The 22,244-nt window shown below is 37.2% G+C and overlaps 6 protein-coding genes across 6 annotated transcripts; 2 read left to right on the top strand and 4 right to left on the bottom strand.

Moving 5' to 3' along the window:
- Positions 1–794: 794 nt before the first annotated feature.
- On the bottom strand, positions 795–3,789 carry LOC106328312 (galactokinase-like). The gene is made up of 12 exons (XM_013766771.1): positions 3,444–3,789; positions 3,116–3,291; positions 2,755–2,801; positions 2,568–2,662; positions 2,394–2,476; positions 2,238–2,306; positions 1,978–2,163; positions 1,638–1,907; positions 1,474–1,544; positions 1,322–1,399; positions 1,094–1,235; positions 795–1,019 (listed from the first exon to the last, which is right to left on the bottom strand). The coding sequence occupies exons 1-12, from the start codon at positions 3,604–3,606 to the stop codon at positions 909–911; spliced, it is 1,491 nt and encodes a 496-aa protein (XP_013622225.1). The 5' UTR covers positions 3,607–3,789; the 3' UTR covers positions 795–908.
- A 1,198-nt stretch (positions 3,790–4,987) lies between these two features.
- On the top strand, positions 4,988–5,368 carry LOC106340761. The gene has a single exon (XM_013779608.1). The coding sequence runs from the start codon at positions 4,988–4,990 to the stop codon at positions 5,366–5,368; it is 381 nt and encodes a 126-aa protein (XP_013635062.1).
- A 2,389-nt stretch (positions 5,369–7,757) lies between these two features.
- Positions 7,758–8,638, bottom strand: LOC106328225 (transcription factor bHLH148-like). Its single transcript, XM_013766664.1, has one exon. The coding sequence runs from the start codon at positions 8,582–8,584 to the stop codon at positions 7,883–7,885; it is 702 nt and encodes a 233-aa protein (XP_013622118.1). The 5' UTR covers positions 8,585–8,638; the 3' UTR covers positions 7,758–7,882.
- Positions 8,639–12,173: 3,535 nt separating this feature from the next.
- Positions 12,174–15,173, bottom strand: LOC106328055. Its single transcript, XM_013766446.1, has 4 exons — positions 15,038–15,173; positions 14,830–14,952; positions 14,286–14,672; positions 12,174–12,374 (listed from the first exon to the last, which is right to left on the bottom strand). Exons 1-3 carry the CDS (start codon positions 15,131–15,133, stop codon positions 14,316–14,318), a joined length of 576 nt encoding a protein of 191 aa, XP_013621900.1. The 5' UTR covers positions 15,134–15,173; the 3' UTR covers positions 12,174–12,374; positions 14,286–14,315.
- Positions 15,174–15,316: 143 nt separating this feature from the next.
- Positions 15,317–16,478, top strand: LOC106328142 (huntingtin-interacting protein K-like). The gene is made up of 4 exons (XM_013766553.1): positions 15,317–15,568; positions 15,709–15,766; positions 16,028–16,094; positions 16,197–16,478. Exons 1-4 carry the CDS (start codon positions 15,439–15,441, stop codon positions 16,287–16,289), a joined length of 348 nt encoding a protein of 115 aa, XP_013622007.1. The 5' UTR covers positions 15,317–15,438; the 3' UTR covers positions 16,290–16,478.
- On the bottom strand, positions 16,463–21,558 carry LOC106327966 (serine/threonine-protein kinase BCK1/SLK1/SSP31-like). Its single transcript, XM_013766336.1, has 13 exons — positions 20,895–21,558; positions 20,182–20,632; positions 19,420–20,101; positions 19,287–19,327; positions 19,088–19,156; positions 18,726–18,826; positions 18,543–18,621; positions 18,298–18,396; positions 18,025–18,093; positions 17,881–17,930; positions 17,707–17,788; positions 17,254–17,348; positions 16,463–17,143 (listed from the first exon to the last, which is right to left on the bottom strand). Exons 1-13 carry the CDS (start codon positions 21,296–21,298, stop codon positions 17,014–17,016), a joined length of 2,352 nt encoding a protein of 783 aa, XP_013621790.1. The 5' UTR covers positions 21,299–21,558; the 3' UTR covers positions 16,463–17,013.
- Between the last annotated feature and the right edge of the window lie 686 nt (positions 21,559–22,244).

Here is a 22,244-nt window from a genome sequence, read left to right as displayed (position 1 = left end):
GGGGGAATGATATGATTTTTTTGCATAGATACAAATATATGTGTTAGTTTTTGTTTTTTTTTTTTGACAAAATATATGTGTTAGTTAACTTGAGATTCTAAAATAAAATAATGAAAACGTGTTAAAAAGATTGGTAAGGAGCCAAACATTTTGATTGTTTTTACTATCGAGTAGATTGGTACATTCTGATTCCCTAAACATCTTTGAGTATACGTATATAAGAAAGAGATATTTGTGGACGAGATTTTGAGTGTAGCAATTATGAACAATATTTTTACTTATTTTTTCCTCATTGTGTGTATGACATGTAGAGTTTGAAACCTTATCTCATTGCACTCAAGAGATTATATGACACGATGCTCATTGGTGAAGAGTGTCTCGTATGATCAATGATCAACCACCTTACTTTTTTTTTTTTTTTTTGGTAAAAATGTTAAATTTTTATACCAATTTTCAGAGTTTTTGACAGAATGTACAACAAGTAACTGATAATTGATCAACCACGTAACTTTTTAGTGGGTTATTTGTTCTTGATCTAAACCAACTTGAGTCTAATAATTATGAGCTTGATGCGAAGCGGGCGTGTGTGTGTATTCAATATTGCTTGTCAACGACGCGTTTTCTTAGGTTTGAAAAGTCGGCAGATTATTGTGTTAAGTGAGAAGAAGTTTGTTAACATTCAATTAACAAAATTTGAATTTAAATATATTCACCGACATTTATTGTAGCTTCAGACGATTATCCAACAATACTTATACGTAACTAGTCCATTGGTACATTTATCCTTTCTGAACTTGTTTATCAAACCTTATTTTTATTGGTTTCAAACCTGATTATCCAGCAATACTTATACGTAATTAAAAGTTGAGAGATTAATTAAAAATAAGAGAGAAGGAAGAAGCATATGGTTAGAAGTTGAAGATGGCAGCACCACTTGAAGGCTTGGAGGCAAAAAGGTAAAGCTCCATACCTTCTTCCTTCACCACTCCTTTCTCTATCCTCTTTCTGTAGTACTTCTCCTGAAAACATTACATTTTTTCTAAGATTAGTATCATCCTAACAAAACTATAGTCCTAACAACCATGTTTATTACCTTGACTGTATCAATGAACTGAGAGACGTTAGACTCCTTAACCAAGGACACAGTACAGCCTCCCCATCCAGCTCCAGTCAGTCTTGCTCCAAGTGCTCCATTATCCCTTGAAACTTGAACCAGTTCTTCTAGCTCCGGGCAACTTCAAGAATCAAATTAAGTTAAATAATAATCAATATCTCATTCATTGGTATCACAACTAACACTTGTTCTTTAAAGTGTATGTACCTGCACTCGTATAGGACACTGCAGCTGTAATGGCTTTCGTTCATGAGATCACCAAGTTTCTTCAACTTTTCTTCGTCACTGCACAGTTGAATGTTTCAAGATCTTAAAGGTATAATTTCCAACAAAAGATTTATGGTGAAAAGTGTTATGACCTTAAGTTTGAATATACAGTGTCCTTGAAACCATGAACTCTCCGAGCTTCAGAGTAAACATGTACAGCTCTCTATTTGATCATTGCAAGCAGAGGAACCTTATTGTTAAAAGTTTATGGGTAACAAAAAAAACACAATATTCAACAGGGTTTGTAATATTTTACCTGATGCAGTTTGAAATGCGTTGCAGCATTAAGTACAGCTAAAGATGTTGGATCATTGTTCAACACTGATGGTAACTTCTCCTCGACGATTTTCTCAATCTCCTCGGCCGTATATGGTTCTTCTTTCAGATATTCCTTCACAGCTAGAACAGGATCAGATGAGCCACGATCACCAGCAAATGAAACACATTGTCCCTCCACATCAGAGAGAGTCTTAACTTTTGATATTGCTTCTTTTGGTTCCATTCCAAGCTTAATGCCAAGTATGATCTACAAAGGAGAATCATGTGTAGCTTAGCGAACAACGTTAAGACATTGCTAAAGTTATGCTATTACTTACCGAAGCAAGTCGACACTCGACGACCCTGTTGTTGTAATTCTTAGCAGCTGTGACCGCCTTCTGAGACTCTGCAAGAGAGTGTGCAATCACAAAACTCCCACCATCAGGGAGTTTCACATCGGTTGCACGGACTGGGTTGAAGTCAATAAGCTCAGCAAATCCAGTCTTAGCCATTATAGAGATTGCCTATTACAATAAATAAATAAAAGATCAATCAGAAAGAGAGATAGTGAGGGATTCCAATGTAGAAATTTTCTGACCTGGTCCATTCCACCAGACTGTGTTCCAATGTGTCGTTCACATTCACATGTAAGTTGTGCAAGTTCTTTCTGAAAGCAAGAGAAGAACTTGGCCAATTCAGTAATCAACAAGAGAGCTTTGAGGTTCATTTCATCAAAGCAAGACTGAGTAAATACCTTTTCAAAGTTCTCACCAAAGACAGACATAATAGCAATCATTGATGAGCAGACAAAGGCAGCAGAACTTGACAAACCAGAACCTAAAAACAACAAGAACTCCAGTTTTTTTTAAAAAAAAAAAAATCAAGGTAAATGGTATATTGATGCATACATAGTGGGGAAGAGATAGACCTGTAGGAACAATGCCATCAACAACCACATCAAGTCCAACTGGTGAACCAACATTCACCCCTTTTGACTTTGCATACTCATGAAACCCTTTGTACCTGCAAGAATCAAGAAGCATCAGGCACCTCAAGAAAGAAGAAAACGAGATCTCTTAGTTGCAACTGATTGAAAAAAATAGGAGAACCCTTACGCGCAAATGAAGTAATGACCCCATTTGTGATTCTGCAAGTCAATTTCCTGCAAAATTTGACCATAGATGATAAGGCACCAGTACTATATCATTCCCAAAGCTCTACTCTTTTGTGTGACAAACATAGCAACATGACTTTTTCAAGCCCATATCCATCTCTTCCTCCTCGACCGATCAGTACCATATTGTCCACTTTGGAACCAATAAACAAAGCGCACATGGATAAGACCTTAGTACTAATCAGAGTTGAACTATCCTTTTATATACTAGACATTATTTGTTAAACTTTTTATAGTGGGACTTTGATTGTATTCACAACACAACTGAATAAAGGGATGATAACAAGGAGAAGAGATAAAACCTGGTGAGGATCAGCAGGATAAGTACACATGGTATACTTATCATTAACGTTTGCGATCCGAAGCTGATTCTGACCTTCACGTTTCCGAATAGCAATAATGGTGTCCTGACGAATAGCCATTGGCAGGACACAGTATCCCTCATAGTCTACGTGTTCTCCAATCAAATTCACTCTTCCTAAACGCAAAACCATACACACAGAAACCATATCTTTTTCAGAAACTAAGCAACTCGATCCAAAAGGTTAAGGCTATCTAGAGATCATATGATCTCGTTTGCCTAAGCCATGCATCGAGAGAAAGACAGAATCAACAGAATCTCGTTATTACCGGGAGAACGAGCGAAGAGTTGGGGAGAAGCATCAAACACTTGGTTGAATTTGGATTTTAAAACGTCTAACCGTGTCTTAGCTTCATCGAGCTGAGATCCTTCGCCGTAGACAGGCTCAAGGGATGAGAAGATCGGGACAGAAACTTCTTCTTGTTTCGCCATGTCTTTGTCGTCGTCTCTGTTAACACTTGTCACGAAACGTCTTCTTGCCTTGCGCTATTAATGTTTAATATATATCCACCGATGTAGTTTATTAGTTAGATCCGTTGCGGAAGATCTCTCACATTTATCGAATTATCTTTCTTTTCTTTTTTGGTTACAGCAAAAGAATGAGATTCGTGAATATTCACGTATCTTACTTATCCAAAACTATGGATAATTACACTAATTCTGTCTTTTTTTTGTTTATACAAGATATTACTCAAATATATAATATGACCTTATTTAATTAAGGAATTGTTAAACAATTTTTGTCATTTTTATTTTATGATCTACTTATAAGTTAACTCTGAATAATCTGACGAGAGAATATGTTATAGAAAAAAATTATAAATCTCTGCAACGACCCTCAAGTTCTCGAGCGCGTTTGCTTCGACGACATGAACATATCATAGTCCCCGAGGATGATGCTAGAGCCTGGAGGTTCTCGAGATCTTTATGGTCATTGTCTTTGGTAAAGCGCAAGAGGGCCTCGAGATTATTGATGAGGTGCCCTGAGGTCCAAAGAATTGAATAAGCGCACAGCCACACACGTATTCCAACAAAGCTATGCATGTTTGCATTATCTAAAGCTGGAGGAGGTTTTTCACCTAGCTTTGAAATATAACATATGAAAACAATTTTCCTATAATAGAATAATAATAAGAGGAAGCTAAAAAGGAAAGAAGAGGACAAGGCATGGTCACTCCCATGTGCTTCTTCATACTTTTCAAGTCACTTTCTATATATTTTTAAAAAAATTACTTTTGCTTTTGTCATTTCCTTCTTCTTGTCGCTTAGTCATACTTTTGTGTTCTTCCTATGTATTGTAATATACAAAAAAAAACAGATTCTATTAGTCTATTAGTTGGAAGCCCCTTAATCCAGTGGTTTGACCAATTATTCATTAATGCTTCTACATCAGAAGATCTGAGTTTCAATTCCCGGAAAAGACGAAATTATGCGAATTAAAGGGGAAAAGGCTTACAAGAGATCTACAACATAGCGCAAGGAATACCGTCAAGCGTGGATCCGATAGGACGGCTCAGGTGATGCAGTCATGCGTGAATCTTGATACGGCAGGTAGAATTGTCGGCTGTAGAATCGTCTGGAATATTTCTCATAGTTGTAATAGCATAATTATCCGGCGTTAAAAAAAAAAATCCTCAAAACAAAGAAAAAAAAAATTACTCTATTAGTTGCTAAAGATTCATATACAGGATGCTAGAGCTTGGAAAGCAGCTCAGATAGTTGTCGAAAAATCCTCTCTACCACATAGTGTGGTTGCGCCTTTACATGTTACTCATGTTGATGCTTGCACTTGGTCCTCTTTTTCAGATGCAGCATGGGACTCAATCTCAGGGAACTGCGGAATTGGGTGGCTCATCCGAGACTCATCAAACACCTTTTCTCCGCATATAGGCGTTACGTTCCTTCAGCTCTGGTGGCTGAAGTGTTGGCGGTTAAAGCAGCTATGACAGCGGCAATCTCCTCACATGTCAGCAGCCTTCTGGTCTGTTCTGATTCAAAGACCCTCATTTCACTCTTGAAGTTTCATGGACATGATGTGGTCCTGAAAGGTGTGCTCTACGACATAAGATTCCTGGGGCTCTCTTTCACCTCTATCTCTTTTCAGTTTATCTCGCGTTTAGCAAATGTACAAGTTGACTCTCTCGCTAAAGCAGCTTTAGTTTCTATGTCTGCACCTGCTACTTGTGTTGTTTGAACCTTGTTTGAAATCTCTTTAATAGATGTTTGCACAAAAAAAAAAGCACCAAAAATCGTATATTTAACCCACTGAGTGTTTGAAAGGGAACGTCGAAACGATATGTACGTACGTAAATGAATGTTGTAACTTAAACTAATTGCTACTCAATTATAAGGTATCATAGGGGGTTAAACATTTAATACAGGTTTTCTAAATAAACACGACTGGAATGAGTAGTCTATTAATCTGTGGTAACATCAACATGTAGACGATAAAAGTGTAACGACCCGGTTTTCTAAATCCCGGTTTAAATTTGTTTTTCATTAAACCAAACCATAATTGTTTTTTTAGGGTGATCGTGTACGTGTGCTTAGACCTAAGTATATATTAGCGTACATATTCTCTTCCTCGTTCCATAGCCATGAACTAGTGGAGGAGTAGGCCATGTCACCGGAGAGCTGAGGCGTGTCACCGGAGATGTAGTTTACACCGTCGGAGTCTGAGACCCATTACCGTGATCCAAGCCGTGCCATGTTTACCATGATCTCATGATCCAAGCACGTGTTAGTTAAGTTTCTCAACCGTAGCATCACATGTTTGGTAATTAAGTGCTATCATATTTATTACTTGTGGTGCAATTAACCTAAGTATTATAATTCCTAATTGGCTATGCGTAGGAATCAACCATGGATTGTAGGTGTGACTTGTAAGACAAGTAATTCCATTTAAAGCCTAGAGTTCCCGAGCATTTACCGAACCATTTCCGATCTTGGCTAAGGTGAGGGTCTTTTCCCGAGCTTCTCTTACACGATTTAGGACCTCGAATAAGTATAATTTGTTTCTAATGTGTTCCGTCTGTGTGAAATCGAGTCTGTCATTGCTTGTTTAGTTTTAGGCTATTTGCTTAAACCGGAACTAGGGTGTTAGATGGTTCAACAGTGCTTGTTCATTTATAATTGATAATATATATGTATATAGTATATTGAGGTGATTTGGGTGTTAACCGACCATGGAGACGTAATTTTGTGTGTCGGCCGGAGACCAGTACATTGGGTGTGGTGTATGCTGCGACACAACTTAGTCGACATGTTGTGCTAAGGCTTCGAGGTAGATAAATCGTCTACGGGCGTGTGTTACCGAGCACATATTCGGTGGTGTTTTGGCATGTTAGTGGGCAGCGAGTGTGCACCTCGCTAGGACCAGACCATTGTTTGATTTCTGGGTACTTTAGGTACTGTGTTTGCAACGTGTTATGATTAAATTATATTTATTCGGAGTGCTATGTCCGGGTCCATGGACTTCGGGTTTAGTATTCCATACCTCACTGATTGACTTTCCCGTTACTCACCTCTCATTTGCTCCTTTTCAGGTGCCTCTCATTTGCTCCTTTTCAGGTGAGACTGATGATACTCACCTCTCATTTGCTCCCTTTCAGGTGAGACTGACGAGTATATGATATTTGGACGGATTGGTGCTACTGAACTTTTTATTCGGATTTTTATTTGGACTTTGGGTGAGTGTAATTGGGTATATGGGTTTTTATTATACGAGATATTGTTGGTGGTCCGCTGTTCTTTGGACTGGAGATGACGGTGTTACAAATAGAGGATTAAACAAACAAACTTTGTAGTGCATACATAGGATAGGTACAAGAGAGGGAGGGGCGCACAATAAAGTTGACTAGATGATTGAGTGACAGATCTCTCTCATCATTCAACACATTAATCACTCTCTAGTGCATTCATTCGCATGCTATCGTATAATCAAAATCAGTGGTTACCACATTAAATATATACAAGTCTTGCATGTTGCTAATCACAAATCTAAAGAAAATTATAATTCACGTGTGTACAAATCTATCTCTTGTTAACTTTAACGTATGTAGTAGTATATATACACACCCCATGTTGGAGGAATTAAAGTACACCAAAAGTTACATATGGTTTAGTCTAATCAATGTTCTAAAATTCGGTTTACGCAATGCCTAAATGCATGCTTAATTGCTTAGTCGATAAATTAGATCTAAACAAAACAATTTAAAAAAAAAATAGTTTAGGTGTTCAAAAAATTGGTATAACTATATGCGTAAACAATAATCATCTAAAAAGTGACTATCCACCGTCTAACAATTTCTTAAACATCGAGTCTAATCCAGTGGTATCATCTTATATGAGCTAAGGTTAAAGACCCACTTCCACCCAACTGCAATAACGTAGATATCAATTAATTAAAAGAACTAATACTAATCCCCTACGGTTTGAATCTTAATGGCAAAGATTTATCAATAATATACACTACTAATACAAATCAACTTAGTACTTTACTTTGCTGGATTTGTATAATTGTTAGTGGAGCTTTTGTTTAACTCATTTCAAAAGTTACTTTAGTTATACCGAAGAAAGAAGAATCAAGAGTACTTACACAGATTACACTCAAACGTATTATATTTATATATTAATAATGAAAAGTGTTTTGGTGTACACAGAGAGGACACAGAGATGGCCGAACTTGAAAATGACGATTTAAACCTCATCAAATCGGTGGAGGAGCCGAGCCTGAGCCTGAGCCGGAGAGAAGCTCAGCTAGAGACTTCATGGCTCTGACTTGCATCTCCAAAGCCTGGATGTAATCCGTTGCTTCTTCTAGAATCACCGGTACTGATTCTTTCTTGCAACCCGGAACTAACCTGCCGAGTACACGTACTTTCCGGTTAACCGTCGGTATACTCTTCTTATTCAGTTTCACAACCGTCACTCTCCGTTTCTTCGTTCCTCTGCCGCTGCTGCTGCTGCTACTTCCCCTCGTGATCACGGCCGGGATCGCCGCCGGTCGCGGCCGCTTCTGTTTGCGAAATTTGAGCTTGAACCGGTTAAAGAGGATCGCTCTGCTCCAGAGCGTCCTCCCGCGAGCGGAGACGGCGAGAGCGCGATCGGCGGCTTCCCGGAAGGCTTTCCCTCGCTTCTGCGCCGTCGGATATGGTGTTTCGGCGGCGGAGGAGCTGAGGCGGACCTGTTGCAGCGCCTGGATCAGGTTGGCGGAGTAGCTACGCTGCTGCTTCTCCGATCTCCATGGCGCGTGGCTATCGCCGTCTCCGGCGGTTGCGGAAGCTGCGTTGTTTCTCCGAGACGATGCGGCGGAGGAGGAAGCGGATTGTCTCTTCTTTCTTCGAACGAGATCTGTAGGGCTTGAGTTTAAGTAAGTCGGAGGTTCAGTGTCTGAGACCAGAGACGCCATAACCAGAGGATTTGAGCTGAAGAGAATGTTGGAAGGTGCAAAGGAAGGAGAGAAGAAGGATTTATATAAAGAGAAGAGAGATGCTGTGGCACTTACCAAACGATGTCGTTTTCGTTACTTGTTAATTTTTTCCTTTTGTTTATTTATTAAACACGCTAATTTCAACGAAAATGATGGATTATAATTGGGTGGCTCTAGCCCATATATGGTTCCGGAATTATTAAAGAGATCAGTGTGACTTGAAGCAATGTTTATGTATAGTTAAAAACGTTTATTCTCATGTATTACTGTTAACATCTATATTATTAAAACTGAAGTACTTTTTGATACTGTTTGGAAAGTAGATTAAATGAAAATTGTTTGGAAACAAGGATAGCAGATTAAATATTTTTTTATTTATATATTTAGTCACTGTATTTCTTTTTTATTTACAAAAATGAGAATTGTTTAGAAACACAGATAGCAGATTAAATATTTCTTTTTATTTACACATTTATCCATTGCATTTCTTTATTATTTACAAATATGCCACTTCACTTAAAATCAAAAATTTAAATTAATTAATTACAATGAATTGTTATTTCTTTTTGCTGAAAATAAAAACACAAACTGTAATATATAGTATATATTAATCTGATACAATACAATTTTAAAGAAAGCCAAATATCATAAAATTGATAATAATTCATAAAAACCTACTGTAAAAAATTAAATTATTTTTAAATAAATAAACAAAAAAATCAATAGGTTAATATATGAATATTACAATTACATCTATATTATTAAAACTGAAGTACTTTTTGGTACTGTTTGAAAACTTAAATAGTTGATTAAATGAAAGTTGTTTGGAAACAAGGATATCAGATTAAATATTTTATTTATTTATATATTTAGTCACTGTATTTTTTTCTCATTTACATATTCTGTCGTTTGAAAACTTTGATAATAGATTAAATGAGAATTGTTTGGAAACACAGATTCTTTTTATTTACACATTTAGCCATTGCATTTCTTTCTTATTTACAAATCTGCCACTTCACTTAAAATCAAAAATTTAAATTAATTAATTACAATGAATTGTTATTTCTTTTTGCTGAAAATAAAAACACAAACTGTAATATATAGTATATATTAATCTGCTACAATACAATTTTCAAGAAAGCCAAATATCATAAAATTAATAATAATTCATAAAAACCTACTGTAAAAAATTAAATTATTTTTAAATAAATAAACAAAAAAATCAATAGGTTAATATATGAATATTACAATTACATCAAATTGCATCAAGTTATAAAATTATAAATATAATATTACGTACAGATAAAAAATTATTATCAAACATCTATATTATAATATAATATATTTTACTCTAAATATATTTTACAGAACATAAAAATATAAATAGACATTTTATAAAATCAATGGTTTATAAATTTACATTGAGCGCAATTTAAATCCAAAACCCGCGCGGGGAGCGGATCAAGATCTAGTGATTATTAGAAAGAAAGTAATATGGAAAGTTTAATCCAATCATGAGTTTTTTTTTCCCCAAACATTATCCATAATCTAACAACAGACAGTCAACTGAAGACATAATGGTCACATAACCTGTTCAATGTTTGACAAAATATTGTTGCGACAGGAAGAGGTGGTAAAATGCTTAGGACACAAGATACTATTATGTACTTCACGAACTAAAGGAGGTTACATTTAATGCAGATATAGAAATGCTACAAGGATACTAGTGTGGGTAAGGCATCCATAATGATTGTTTGCTTACCATTACATTTTGGGATCAATCCTAATTTGGAATAGTTTCTTGCGGTATAAGTTAATTGAGCTTATTTACATACAAAGATGTTTAAGAAGGAAGATAACCCTTTTGGTACTTTAAGAGGAAACCCCTAATATGCATCATAAAGGTCGATCCTTTGGTTACTGGAGGAGGAAGGTAGAGATTCAAATGGCATGACGACGTGTAATACAACTATTGGAGAAATCTATTTGTGACTTTCAGTGGTCGTTTAATGGACTGACAAGACAAAAGAGAGGGGCCAATGACTCAAACTTTGGATTTTGTATTCAGTGCAATGATTTCGTAAATGTTAAAAGTTTTACTTAAATACTACTCCCTCTGTTTTTTAAAGATGGATGTTCTAGAGAAATATTTTGTTTCCAAAAGATGTATTTTTCATGTTTTCAAAACATATTTTGTCAACTAATAATGAAAAATTGTGGGTTTCAAAAATATTAATTACATTTCTTTTAATCTTATTGGTTTAAAAATATAAGAAATATAAAGTTACAAAAAACTATGCATTAATAACTAAGTTTTAATATGGTTTCTTAATAAGTGTGAAAATCCTAGAACATTCATCTTTAAAAAACAGAGGGAGTACTTTATACCTAAAGTAAAATACCAAAACAAAATGCATGTGCTATGTAGGGTTAGTGGAATTGCCTCTCTTTAAGGCTTTTTCTTTCTTCAGATTTTGTTTTCCCTGTAAAGACCATTGGAATCGACTCGTCCATTTTATGTTTTTTTTTGTATACATATAAAAATAAATAACTATAAGACTAATGAGTTTGTTGGGTGGCATTTGGTCCACATATCTTGCAGAAAAGGAAGCCTTTCAACTTCTCCATTTGTAATGCCATAACCCATAAACATCTTCAAAGTAGCATTATAAAACTAGTTTCAAGAAAAAAAACTTAGTTTATCTGTTAGACATGAAAGTAAAACCTTGTCATAAACTAATGTGTTAAGATTTTTCTGGAGTAATATGTGAGGCTGGATAAGATGTTGAAAATGGAATTCATACTTTATTAGGTCTTAAGGGTTAATTTCTGTACAAGTTATGTAGCATATTCTCTGTACCTTAGAAAGGTATAAGTTACAATGATTGCACGACAAATTAGTACTCCAGTTATCCACTAAAGGGCCACTTGCTTTAATATAAACTTATCTATTTCGAATTTAAGAATTTCTTTTCGTTTTATAAGATACTTCAATTCCCTCAATACTTTAGAATCCAGCCAAATTTATATACACAACACATGATCTTTTTCATTGGCTCATGACCAGTCTCGTTTATGAATTTAGTGAAAACAAGAACTATTATTTTTCGCGGTTCGTATATAATTCTCATGCGCCACTGTCATGGCAATATTCTAATCAAACGACATTGAACGGATTAAGAGGCTAACCATTAAACGTGGCTCTTATCCCTATGTAGAAAAGTACATTTGGAAAAAGGAACAACCCTATAAGTCTATGATCTATGGTTCTATGCACCTAATAAATACTGTAATTTCGAAAATAAACATGAAGTTTATCCATATTTTTTATAAGAATTAATTGTACCATGTATGGGGATGATACCATTATACAGAAGATTCTCAGACATGAATACGTAAGAATAAAAAAAAAAGTAAAAGGAATTGGTAATCTAGAGAAGTGTTACACTAATTAAAGAGAAACGATTTTTCTGAGATGAACAATATATATATGTATATATGTTAGTTTCTGTTATATATGTAATACGTAGGATGTAATGCAACTAATATAAGATGGATAATTGGTGAGATAACGGATAATTACCAATAGTTAATCAGTAATATTTGTTTTTGGTAATTTTAATATCAACTAAAACACTTCATCAGAGAATAATACGAAAATACTTACTTACCTATAGAATTTTTTTTTCATATGTAACCTTTACAGCTAATGCTTCGCTTCCAAATAAGTAGTTGAGTTTTTGGTCCCTTGTTTCTCGGTAGCCACGTCCTGTTTAAATAGCACAAATATAATTATTGTTAGATTAGATTATAAGCATTTTGAAGCCTAACTCTTTAGTTGTTCTCATCGGTAGAACCAACAACGTTGAGCAAACGTGAAAGGTACATGAGAATCAATGAAACGTTCAGTTTTGTGAATTGGGAAGCAGAATTTTCCAAAGCACAAGGGTTATATAATACCGGTTTTGATTGATACATGTGAAAAACAAATATAAATCCTAATGGGAACTCAAATTTCAAAACAAGACTTAGTTTCTCCCAAAGAATAGTCAGCCGAATGAACTATACAAATGCTACGAAAGTTATGGGGAAAAATGATGCCAACCCTCGGTTATACAGTAATAACAAAAAATGGTCATTCATGATCTAATCAATGGCAAGACACAAGGATAAGACCGATGTTTATTGACAAAAGAGTAAGGTAATGCATCTCCAATAATTGGTGTCCATGCCCACTAATTCAAATCAGTAAGCCTGGATTTTCCTTTAATTACACAGAAACTTTCTTCAAAAGTAAACCAATAAGAGCTCCTTTTCTTTAACACATGGCACATTAGTTTTTGTTTTTCTGGTGTTTAGTGGCCTACTACTAGTCTCCAGTAAAAAAAAACAGTCTGGATTATTCTGTCATTCATTTTTCTTTATAAATAAAAATACATGAATAGTTTCCAAATCCTAATACTTTGCATCATCATCCATAATGGAAAAGAAACCCTCCCTAATTGGCTAATACCTCCAAGAATTTATCCTAAAGATTAGTGAAAAATATCAAATCAAGTAATTACGCAAAAAGCTTCACAGGCTGGACTTTGCATTGGATTTATCTGGCCTAATATACTTAAAAAAGTGAGGAACAGCTTGCATGATAATGGAATACAAAATGTTTGGGTGAGATCTAAAACCTATCAATTTGAGAAGTAGCAGAAAACAAGCCTGCCAAACACGTGAAACAGAGCTAAGAATGGTGCGCATCAAAGTAGACTAGAACCTAGAGACATAAATGCTACAAAAGCCTATTATTGTAGTATTGGATATGTGATGCAGAGAAGACTATGCTTTTAGCCAACACGAGTCGCAATGATTACAAGATCAAATGTCATCTCACTTGTGCCAATAAAGTGTAAGGGATCACATTAATTGGTTAGGAATGAAACTAACCAGCAGCTTATAAGGCCTGCTTGCAGACTCACTATACCATCAACCTACCAATGGATCTTGTAAGACCACTTGCTTTGGGCCCAGCATGTGCTTAACTTTTAACTTATGATTAACGCTGAAACCCCACGTAGGGTTTTTTATTTTTTATTTTATTTTTTATGTCTGAGTAAAATAAAAAAAAAAAAAAATTAAAGACCAACCAATCGCGGGCCGGCACGTGTCAGTGGGGCCCGCAAACAGATTAAAAACCCACCGAACAGCGATCTTTATTTTGACTTTCCTGTAACCGATTTTTTCCTTTTTTGTTGCCCCCCTCACCTAAAAACCCCACTAAAAACTCCTTCCCCCTTCCCGGTAATCCTGCTGTAAGGGCCAAGGAAGTTTGAATGTCTAACAAATAAGGACTTCACTGCGATATCTGTATTACTTTTGCTAGGGAATGTATGGTTCATTTTTTTTTTTGTGCACAGAATGTATGGCTCATTAATTCAAAGAGTTCTTCTGTATACTCTACAAACAATAAAAAGAGAACTGTTCTATCCTTTGACTGAAGTATGTTATAGTGATGAAGTTCCTAGAGATACTAAAAGCCAACTCAAGATAGATCATAAACAGAGATGCAACTTGAAATGACACGGCATACATTATGAAAGCAAGTCAATATGCAACCTTACTCCTATGCAACATTGGTACTGATGTTTATTATCATGTTATAAAGGTAAGAACTCCAAAAGTGAGTTACCTTATATCCATGTAAAGTGATTTGAATCCATCAAGTTGGAAGTGGTCCATAGTAAGCAATCTTCTCTCCTGACCTGACGGAGACCACAATCGCAGCCAAGACAGCCCAAATGATAAAAGCCAAAAGCACAACGCGGGATTTGCGAGTAAGAACTCCATCGATCCAGTTACGTTCTTCATGATTCTCAGCTGAAGAGATGAGTTTCTTCAGGTCACTGATCTCCGAGCGCAAGGACTCCACAGAAGCAGGCAAGTCCACGATCGACTGAATCCGATCGGCGTCGATGTGGAAATCCTTATCAGTAACGGTTGAAGCTGGAGACTCATCGGCCAGAAGAGAAATCTCTGGCGTTGATAACAGGTCTATGCTCGATCCTTGCACAAAACTCTGAGATACGCAACGTAAAATTCAAATAACTGCTCGAATTGTTCTTATCCGTTACTAAGCACACAACAAATCAGATTCAATCGCAAAGAATCAAGATCTAATCTGAACGGATCTGAGAATCTCAGAAAACTTAGCTAAAACGCGAGAGGGAGCGTACCTCGGCTTCGGAATCGGAGATCGCGCCGGAAACCTGAGAGATCGGAGTAGTAGAATCCGATGGATCCTTCGCGCTTTCCACTGACGCGTCGGAGAAGGTCGCGCTCTGTCTCTTCTCCGCAACCTTCATCAGTCCAGAGAAGGAAATTACGGCGGAGGAAGAAGAAGAAACGAAATGGAGATTTAAGGATTGGTTACGTTGAAATTACCTTCCGATTCTTCGTCTCAGGATCCTTGGTGAGTCTCTTCGTTGCGGGATCAGATGAGCGCGCAAAGTTTTTCCTGGGAATTTGAATTTCCTTCATCTCTCTCTCTCTCTCTCTGGAGCGTTTTTAAATTTGGGAGTTTGTTAGTTTACTTTTCGCAACTGTGAAAGTTTTGAGCGGAAGATATTTGTAGTACGCTATTTCAATGGGCTTAATAGCCCAAGGCCCAGCCCAAGAAGATCGACATATTAAACCAACGGTTTAGTAGTGGAATAGAAGTCCGGTTCGGTTTTGTTATTGTTTAGCCTTTAGGGTTACTGAAGCTCGGAAACACTATCGAACCTCTCTCTATAGCCGGAGAGAGTTGATTCACCGAAACTCAAAGAGAGAGAGAGTTAGCAGCAATGGAGGGAGCAGAAGAAGCTGGAGAGGAGATAATGGTCGATTCAAAGGACTTACAGAAACAAAGCAAAGCTTTAGACAAGCTTACCGATCGCGTCGAGGATCGCCAGCTCGATTCCAGTCGTGTTCAATCGGTTTGCTCCTCTTTCGTTCATCTATCTATATAAAATGATCATTATCCCCTGATTAGTCTAATCGTGTTCAGTCGGTTTGAGCTCAGTTTTAGTAAAATTTTGATTGGGCTTAAAAAGGTTAATTAATGTGCGTGTTTCCGGCTATGGCTTCGATCGCTGCTTCTAGGGAGGCTGATTTAAATGCGAAGAGATTGAGGTAAGTCCTAAGAGATATTGACTGTATGTACTAAATGTCTATGTAATTTGCTCTCGGACTTGGTACACGTGTCCAGTAATGAATTTCATAGGATCTCCTTGATTGATAGTGTTGGCGGCAGATATTAATTAGTACGATGTCATTTAGGGGTTGATTTTTTTTTGTTAACGATGTGTGTGAAGATAGGAGGACTAGACTTGTCACCATATCATCTTTTGTATTTGATTGAGATTGACAAGTTGGTGGAACTTCAATATACAGGGAGAAGGAACTGGCTTCTGTTAAGATCAACGCCGCTGATGTTGAGCTCATTGTCAACGAACTCGAGGTTTAGCTTCTCCCTTTTTTTTTCATCACTAGCTGAAACATTCGTTTTTATTGTGGCTGTCCCCTAAAAGTTTGAAGTTTTGTCAACATTGTAAACGAGCAGCTAGAGAAGAATGTGGTGGAGAGAACTTTAAGGGAGAACAAAGGCGATGCCGTTGCTGCTACTATGGAATTGCTCTCACGATATCCTCTATGAAGGACCAGTTCCAGCATTTTCTTTTGTGTGAGAGCAACTTAGCAAGTAACCGAATATTTAACTCAAGTTCGAAGTTTTATTCTTCTTATCAATTTAAATCGGGTTGGTCTTGGAACTGTACTAAACTACGTGATACTATAGTAACAGAGACACTTTCAAAGCAAAGCAAGATATTAAGTTTAAAATTAATCCGTTATTCTGATAATTGCTAGAAAAATCCCCAATGATGTCGCAATATTCACTCACAATTCATCTGTACAAAACCATCAAATGGTTCAACCACGCTTGATCGCTAAATATAGTAATAATGATATATGCAAGTAGACACTCTTGCACACCTACCCAACGAGAGTGCATATACAAAGCACGTGACATTTTTGCAATCAACTCTCACATCAAATCCCTTTCACGCACTTCCTTTAAGCCTCTTCGATAGAAAGATAGCAAAAACCAATCACCACAATTAATTAACCAACCTGAGCCAATACGTTTCTTTTTGGCAAGTTGTGTAATGACACAAACATATCACTTCCTGCTTTTAGAACCAGACCCACAATTCCAGTGGCTGCCCCAGCTCACCAGTCTCGTCCACGTTGTAAATTAAACCCACCCATTTTTTACAGCTCAAAAACAGACTCAATTCTCTACCTTCCTTTGTTTTCATGAACATCTTCCTGTCTTAAAATGGCGCCTTCAGGAACAAAAGAGTCAACCTCTGTTCACTTTAGTTGTCCTTGAGGGGGGAGTTGTCACGTAAGGCAGCACGAGTAGCTTGGAGCTGTATTGTAGACTTTCTTTGCATCTCTCTTAGCTTATCCATCAGTTCTTGGAATGTTGGTCTCAGCTTTGTATCGCTACAGTGTTGGACAAACCAAAAGAGAAGCATAAATAAATGTCACCGTACCATTAAAGGTTATATTCCTCTAGTAAGGATTTAGTGGTGTTCAGTATGTGAAACTTTTACCTGTGCCAACAGCTCTCCATTAATGCGATCCACAAGGGATCAATGTCCTTTGGAATTTCCAGCCTCTGGTTCATGAACCCGACAGCTCCAATCACCTGCACATTTTTCAAATAAGTATCTCTTCACATTTGGTCTGTGTATGTGTACCGAAGTGCAGCAATTGGAGCATGACATCAAATTTGTAGAGATGTTGCAAAATAATATCCATATAAAATTGACTAGACTTGTATATCATAACACATTTCACTCGTATCTTTACACATTACACCAACAAGTACAATGGTTTTTATGGTTCTTATAGAGTTAACGTGAATTATAAAACAACTTATTTTGTAGATACAATTTTTCTTATTTTTAGCTTAAATGATAGCACAGAAAATGTAGTTTCTAAATAATATTTTCAGGACCAGTTGGCAAGTAGAGACGCTTTCTTCTATCTAAATAAAATGATACCTGCATAGCGTTGAGAGTTTCCCATGGGATCTTCTCGGTGGCAAGCTCCCAGAGTACTACTCCAAAGCTGTAAATGTCAGACCTGTATCAATGATTTAAGAATAGCTAGTTAGCATTGAAGGCTACAGAACAATTACGCAAAGGAATGTAACCAAACAGAACACGAGAATATACTTCTCATCAGCAGACTCATTTCGAAGAACTTCTGGTGCCATCCATTGAGGCTGCAGAACATGTAAAAAGGCAATCAAAGATCATAATGAGAAGTTGGCTTATAAAGTCAGAATTCAAATGGAAAAGGAGCCTAGGGTTAAGTACCGTTCCCTTCCCGGACTTGGTGGTTAGGTATGTCTCATGCTTGATACGCGAAAGACCAAAGTCAGCTACCTGTTTAAAGATGTCACTGTAAGTTGACGTTGTTTCTAGTTCCTTTTTGCAGGTCTGAGTCTCACTTTACCATCATTCACATAAAACGTATTGTTTATCTAATGCTTCGTTTTGGAACGCGATATAATTTTTATGAAGATAGACAGTTATTATTATCCATCTGAATTACGGGAAAACAAAGGTATTTCAAGATGAATATCTTACTTTAACGGTCCAGTTCTTGTCTACCAGCAGATTTGACGACTTCAGATCACGATGGACGATGGGTGGACTACAATGGTGAAGATAATTCATACCGCGAGCCTGTGTAAAGAGAAAAGAAGGATCAAAAGACAAATAACAAACAACTATCAAATAGAGCATCCTCAGAAAATTGTCTACGTCCAATCGTCAATGATCATAAAAATGAAAAATTTTACACGTCAATTCAATGTATAACTAATACTCACAATATCCAAAGCCATATGGATACGCCGCCTCCAATCCAGTTTTGATGCACTCCTCTGTAGTAGGCGAAAGAGACTTCCACTGCAAATAGTAATTTGAATCATTAGGAGCATGGTTCAGAGACATGCTTGAAGGCCAAAGAGGCCAAAAAGTGAGAGCAGTAACTAAAAGAAATGAGACCAGACCGTGGAAGGAACTCGGACATTATACAGAGGCGCGGAGGTGAAGTCACGGCTCCCATAAAAAGCAGGACGTTAGGATGTCTAAGTCTTTTCATCAACAATACCTTCACAAAAAAAAGACCAATATAAAGAATGAAAACTTCGATTTAGCTGTTTTCAGAAATGATCTATTATTCGATACAATGCAGTTTGTAAGTGAGCATGCTTTAGTACAGAAAACTGGTGTAGTTGAAGAATCAATCTTAGTAATGTGATATGAAGAGGTAAGATGCTGCCTCCACCAATGACACATAAAAATGTCAAATGTTTTTTTGTCAAAACTACACTCAGAGCAATCATTATTGGCAACGGACTAAAAACAATACCTCTTGTCTAAACGATTGTATAACGTCTTCTGAGTATTCTTGCTTGGAGAACACTTTAACAGCTACATCCTGCGGTGACATACCAGCACTCAATAAGACAAAACTTTAAACTTGCAATTTTTTAAGCTATCAGGGAAGCGTGCATAAATATATGAAAAAAATGCATATTCTACAATATCACGAGTAGCCAAAAACTTACAGATCCAAACCAGAGACCGTGGTAGACAGTTCCACATGAACCTGAAAAATGGAAAATTGCATGTTAGCATAATATAAAATATGAGTTACAAAGAATGATGTGTTCAACGAGATAATCTAAGAGAATCAATCACCTTGTCCGATTTGTTCTCCAATTGTCAAATCCTCCCATAAAATTTCATATTCCAGACCATCACTATCAGTATCATCAATCTTGTTCATCACACTGCTGCTGGTACTTCCGCAGCTACTAGCGCTGCTTGTGCTGGTTGCATTTAAAGAGGAAGACCACATACTACCTCCCTCATTATTTGTAGCCGGCTTATTACTTTCAAAGGCAAGGCTTTCAGACTTAACAACAGAAGAAGGAATAATCTGATGAGTCTTAACTTTCCCTTGTCCATTCTGTACCCAAGGCCATACAGAATGAGTTGGCCTTCCTTTTGAACCTTCCTGCTCATTCCCTTTCCACGGCCATGACAAACCTTTCTTCACCATCCATTCTTCAGCTTTTGAGGTGATAACCTTATGGATCGCAGGTTTCTCATCGCTCTCGTCACTGGAATCTTTAAAGGGCTTTGAATGAAACTTTTCTTCGTTACATGTGAACACACCAAAAGGAGACTGGACAAAATCCCCTCTTGGCGTGCTGGCACCACTTGACGCTGCATCGTCCCTGTGGTCAGAGTGAGTAGCACCGAAGACACCACCATGATCCGAATGATGACTATCCCCACTACCACCCTCAGAGAGTGTAGCACTACTACTCTCACCTGCTCGCATTTTCGACCTTACCTTGTTGCTCACCTTGGACGCCTGCAATTTCAACACTAGTCAAAAATACGCAACAGCAAAACAAAAGGAGAGCATAATACGCAACCAACAATTAAACTGACCAAATTTGATATCTTTGACGCTATAGCAGTTTGTATAGGCTGGTCAGAGTCAAGGCCAAGTTTCGATATAACAGCTTCTTTGGAGTCCAAACCAAGCTTAGAAGCAAAACTATTCCTTGCAGGCACAAAGCTCGTTTCACCTTCTTCCGCCTTTAACTTAGCCAAAGAGATCCTCGGGTTCAGATACGGCGCCGTGTTACTCGTGATACAAATGATCCCTATCAGAGTCCCGTCGTCATCATAAAAAGGGGAACAAGTAGTGACAGCTGAGAATCTCTCCCCTGATTTGCTCTTCACAGGAAACTCCCCAGTCCAGCTCTCTCCACGCACACAACGCCTAGCAATATTCATAGCGAAAGCAGCGTCACGATCATCCGCAATAACGTTAATCGGATTCTCCCCAAGTGCTTCTGCTGCAGAGTAGCCATAAAGCTTCTCCGCCATAGCATTCCTGAAACAATCATACAATCACCAAATTGGTATCTGAAGACATTAACAGATTACAAATGAACAATGCAGACACCGTTAATGCATAAATCACATCAATAATCTAATTAAAATGATTCTGTTATTCTGTTACAGAGTCAGTTACTCTGTTTATATATATAAAGAGGAACCAGTTTAGTTACCAAACCAACTATACAATCCCGGTTAACTCTAATAATATCCCAAACCAATCCTCCAGCAATTTCACAAGATCGAACCTTACTCACCAGAATATGATTCGCATGTTTAGATCGAAAGCATGAACAGCTTGCGCCATCGACTGCAAGATATTCAGATACTGTTTATCAGTGAACTTCCCAGCCGATGGTCCGCCGCCGCCGCCGCCGGGACCTCCACCTACTCCAGCTCTCAGATTGATCGGGCCTTGGATACGACTGTCCTTGCGCAGCGGCGAAGCGTGGCGAAACGACGCGGCGCCGCTCTTCCTCCACGACGGACCTCCGTCGCCGCCGATGTTTCTCCGCGGCGGACGATGCGGCGAGACCGAATGCGATCGCTGCCGAATCTCCGTGGAGACCTTGAGCCTGGACATCTCCTGCTTCAGATGCTCCTGATTCTCCTCAAGCTCGAGTATCTTCTTGAGCAGCTGCTCCGCGGGTGGGGTCTCCATTGCTCGATCTAATCTGGAGCTGAGCGAGTTGAATCGGGGATCGTTCGAGTTGAATCGGAGAGGAGCAGTTAGAGAATCGATTTAAGGAATGGTTTGACTATGGATGAGGATGTATTGACTCTCTCTCTCTCTCTCTAAGCAGAAAGATAGAGAAAGTTTTCTCTCTAGAAGAGAAATGGAATTGAAGAAATGGTCAACAATAATGGAGGACGCTTTCTTTCCTCCTCGCTTATCTTTTCTTCTCTTTTGATTCGCTTTTCTCCCTGTACACTTTTTCATTTATTTAATTTTTTTTTATTTTACTATTTTGTATTATTATTCTTTGTCCATCCCTTTTATATTATTTGAGGAGCACTCTTATTAAATAACTTTATCCTCATGTGTGATTAACCAAAATGCCATTACTTAGGTGCCATCACTAGGACTCTTCTCACAACCTTACATTAAAAGCCCTCCCTTGCCTAGATCAATTACATGTGATGCCATTACTCATTATAAATAGGCAAAATTATACTATATGTTTGGTATAGAACCGAAATTATTCTATCTGACATCCATTAGCTAAACCTGAAATAACTAATTTATTTGTCTTAACCAAATCCGGAATTTTATGTAGATTCATCTATGATATAACAACTGTGTTCTAAAATAATCGTTGAGCCATATATTAAGTTTTGAAAACGTATTCATCATGTACATTGAAATAAACAAATTTATGTTATATAATGTAAACTACACTATGTTAAAAACTCGACATTTCAATTTCAATGACCAAAACTTACTCATTCACTAACACAATAAAAAATCCATATGAGGATGACAACTACAAAAAACGTGTAAAATAATATATAACAGTTTGGTAATATCGTGAAAAAATTATTTTGCTAACAATCACTGTTATTAATAATATATAACATTAGCATATACACTAAAGTTACGTGAAAGA

The sequence above is a fragment of the Brassica oleracea genome, chromosome C1 (genome assembly GCF_000695525.1).
Source record: "Brassica oleracea var. oleracea cultivar TO1000 chromosome C1, BOL, whole genome shotgun sequence".
Classification (NCBI taxonomy): Eukaryota; Viridiplantae; Streptophyta; class Magnoliopsida; order Brassicales; family Brassicaceae; genus Brassica; species Brassica oleracea.
Note: the sequence above shows the minus strand (reverse complement) of the source record. Positions and strands in the feature narration are given on the sequence as shown.

Coding starts and splice junctions, on each gene's coding strand:
- LOC106328312 (XM_013766771.1), bottom strand. CDS start 3,606: ATGGCGAAACAAGAAGAAGTTTCTGTCCCGATCTTCTCATCCCTTGAG. Junction 2,307..2,393: donor TTGGTGAGAACTTTGAAAAG/GTATTTACTCAG, acceptor TCTTGCTTTCAG/AAAGAACTTGCACAACTTAC. Junction 1,545..1,637: donor CGCATTTCAAACTGCATCAG/GTAAAATATTAC, acceptor ATGATCAAATAG/AGAGCTGTACATGTTTACTC.
- LOC106328142 (XM_013766553.1), top strand. CDS start 15,439: ATGGAGGGAGCAGAAGAAGCTGGAGAGGAGATAATGGTCGATTCAAAG. Junction 15,569..15,708: donor CGATTCCAGTCGTGTTCAAT/CGGTTTGCTCCT, acceptor TGTGCGTGTTTC/CGGCTATGGCTTCGATCGCT. Junction 15,767..16,027: donor TTAAATGCGAAGAGATTGAG/GTAAGTCCTAAG, acceptor TTCAATATACAG/GGAGAAGGAACTGGCTTCTG.
- LOC106327966 (XM_013766336.1), bottom strand. CDS start 21,298: ATGGAGACCCCACCCGCGGAGCAGCTGCTCAAGAAGATACTCGAGCTT. Junction 17,349..17,706: donor AAACTCTCAACGCTATGCAG/GTATCATTTTAT, acceptor AAAAATGTGCAG/GTGATTGGAGCTGTCGGGTT. Junction 17,144..17,253: donor ATGGAGAGCTGTTGGCACAG/GTAAAAGTTTCA, acceptor CCAACACTGTAG/CGATACAAAGCTGAGACCAA.
- LOC106328225 (XM_013766664.1), bottom strand. CDS start 8,584: ATGGCGTCTCTGGTCTCAGACACTGAACCTCCGACTTACTTAAACTCA.
- LOC106328055 (XM_013766446.1), bottom strand. CDS start 15,133: ATGAAGGAAATTCAAATTCCCAGGAAAAACTTTGCGCGCTCATCTGAT. Junction 14,953..15,037: donor CTGAGACGAAGAATCGGAAG/GTAATTTCAACG, acceptor GGACTGATGAAG/GTTGCGGAGAAGAGACAGAG. Junction 14,673..14,829: donor TCTCCGATTCCGAAGCCGAG/GTACGCTCCCTC, acceptor TGCGTATCTCAG/AGTTTTGTGCAAGGATCGAG.
- LOC106340761 (XM_013779608.1), top strand. CDS start 4,988: ATGGGACTCAATCTCAGGGAACTGCGGAATTGGGTGGCTCATCCGAGA.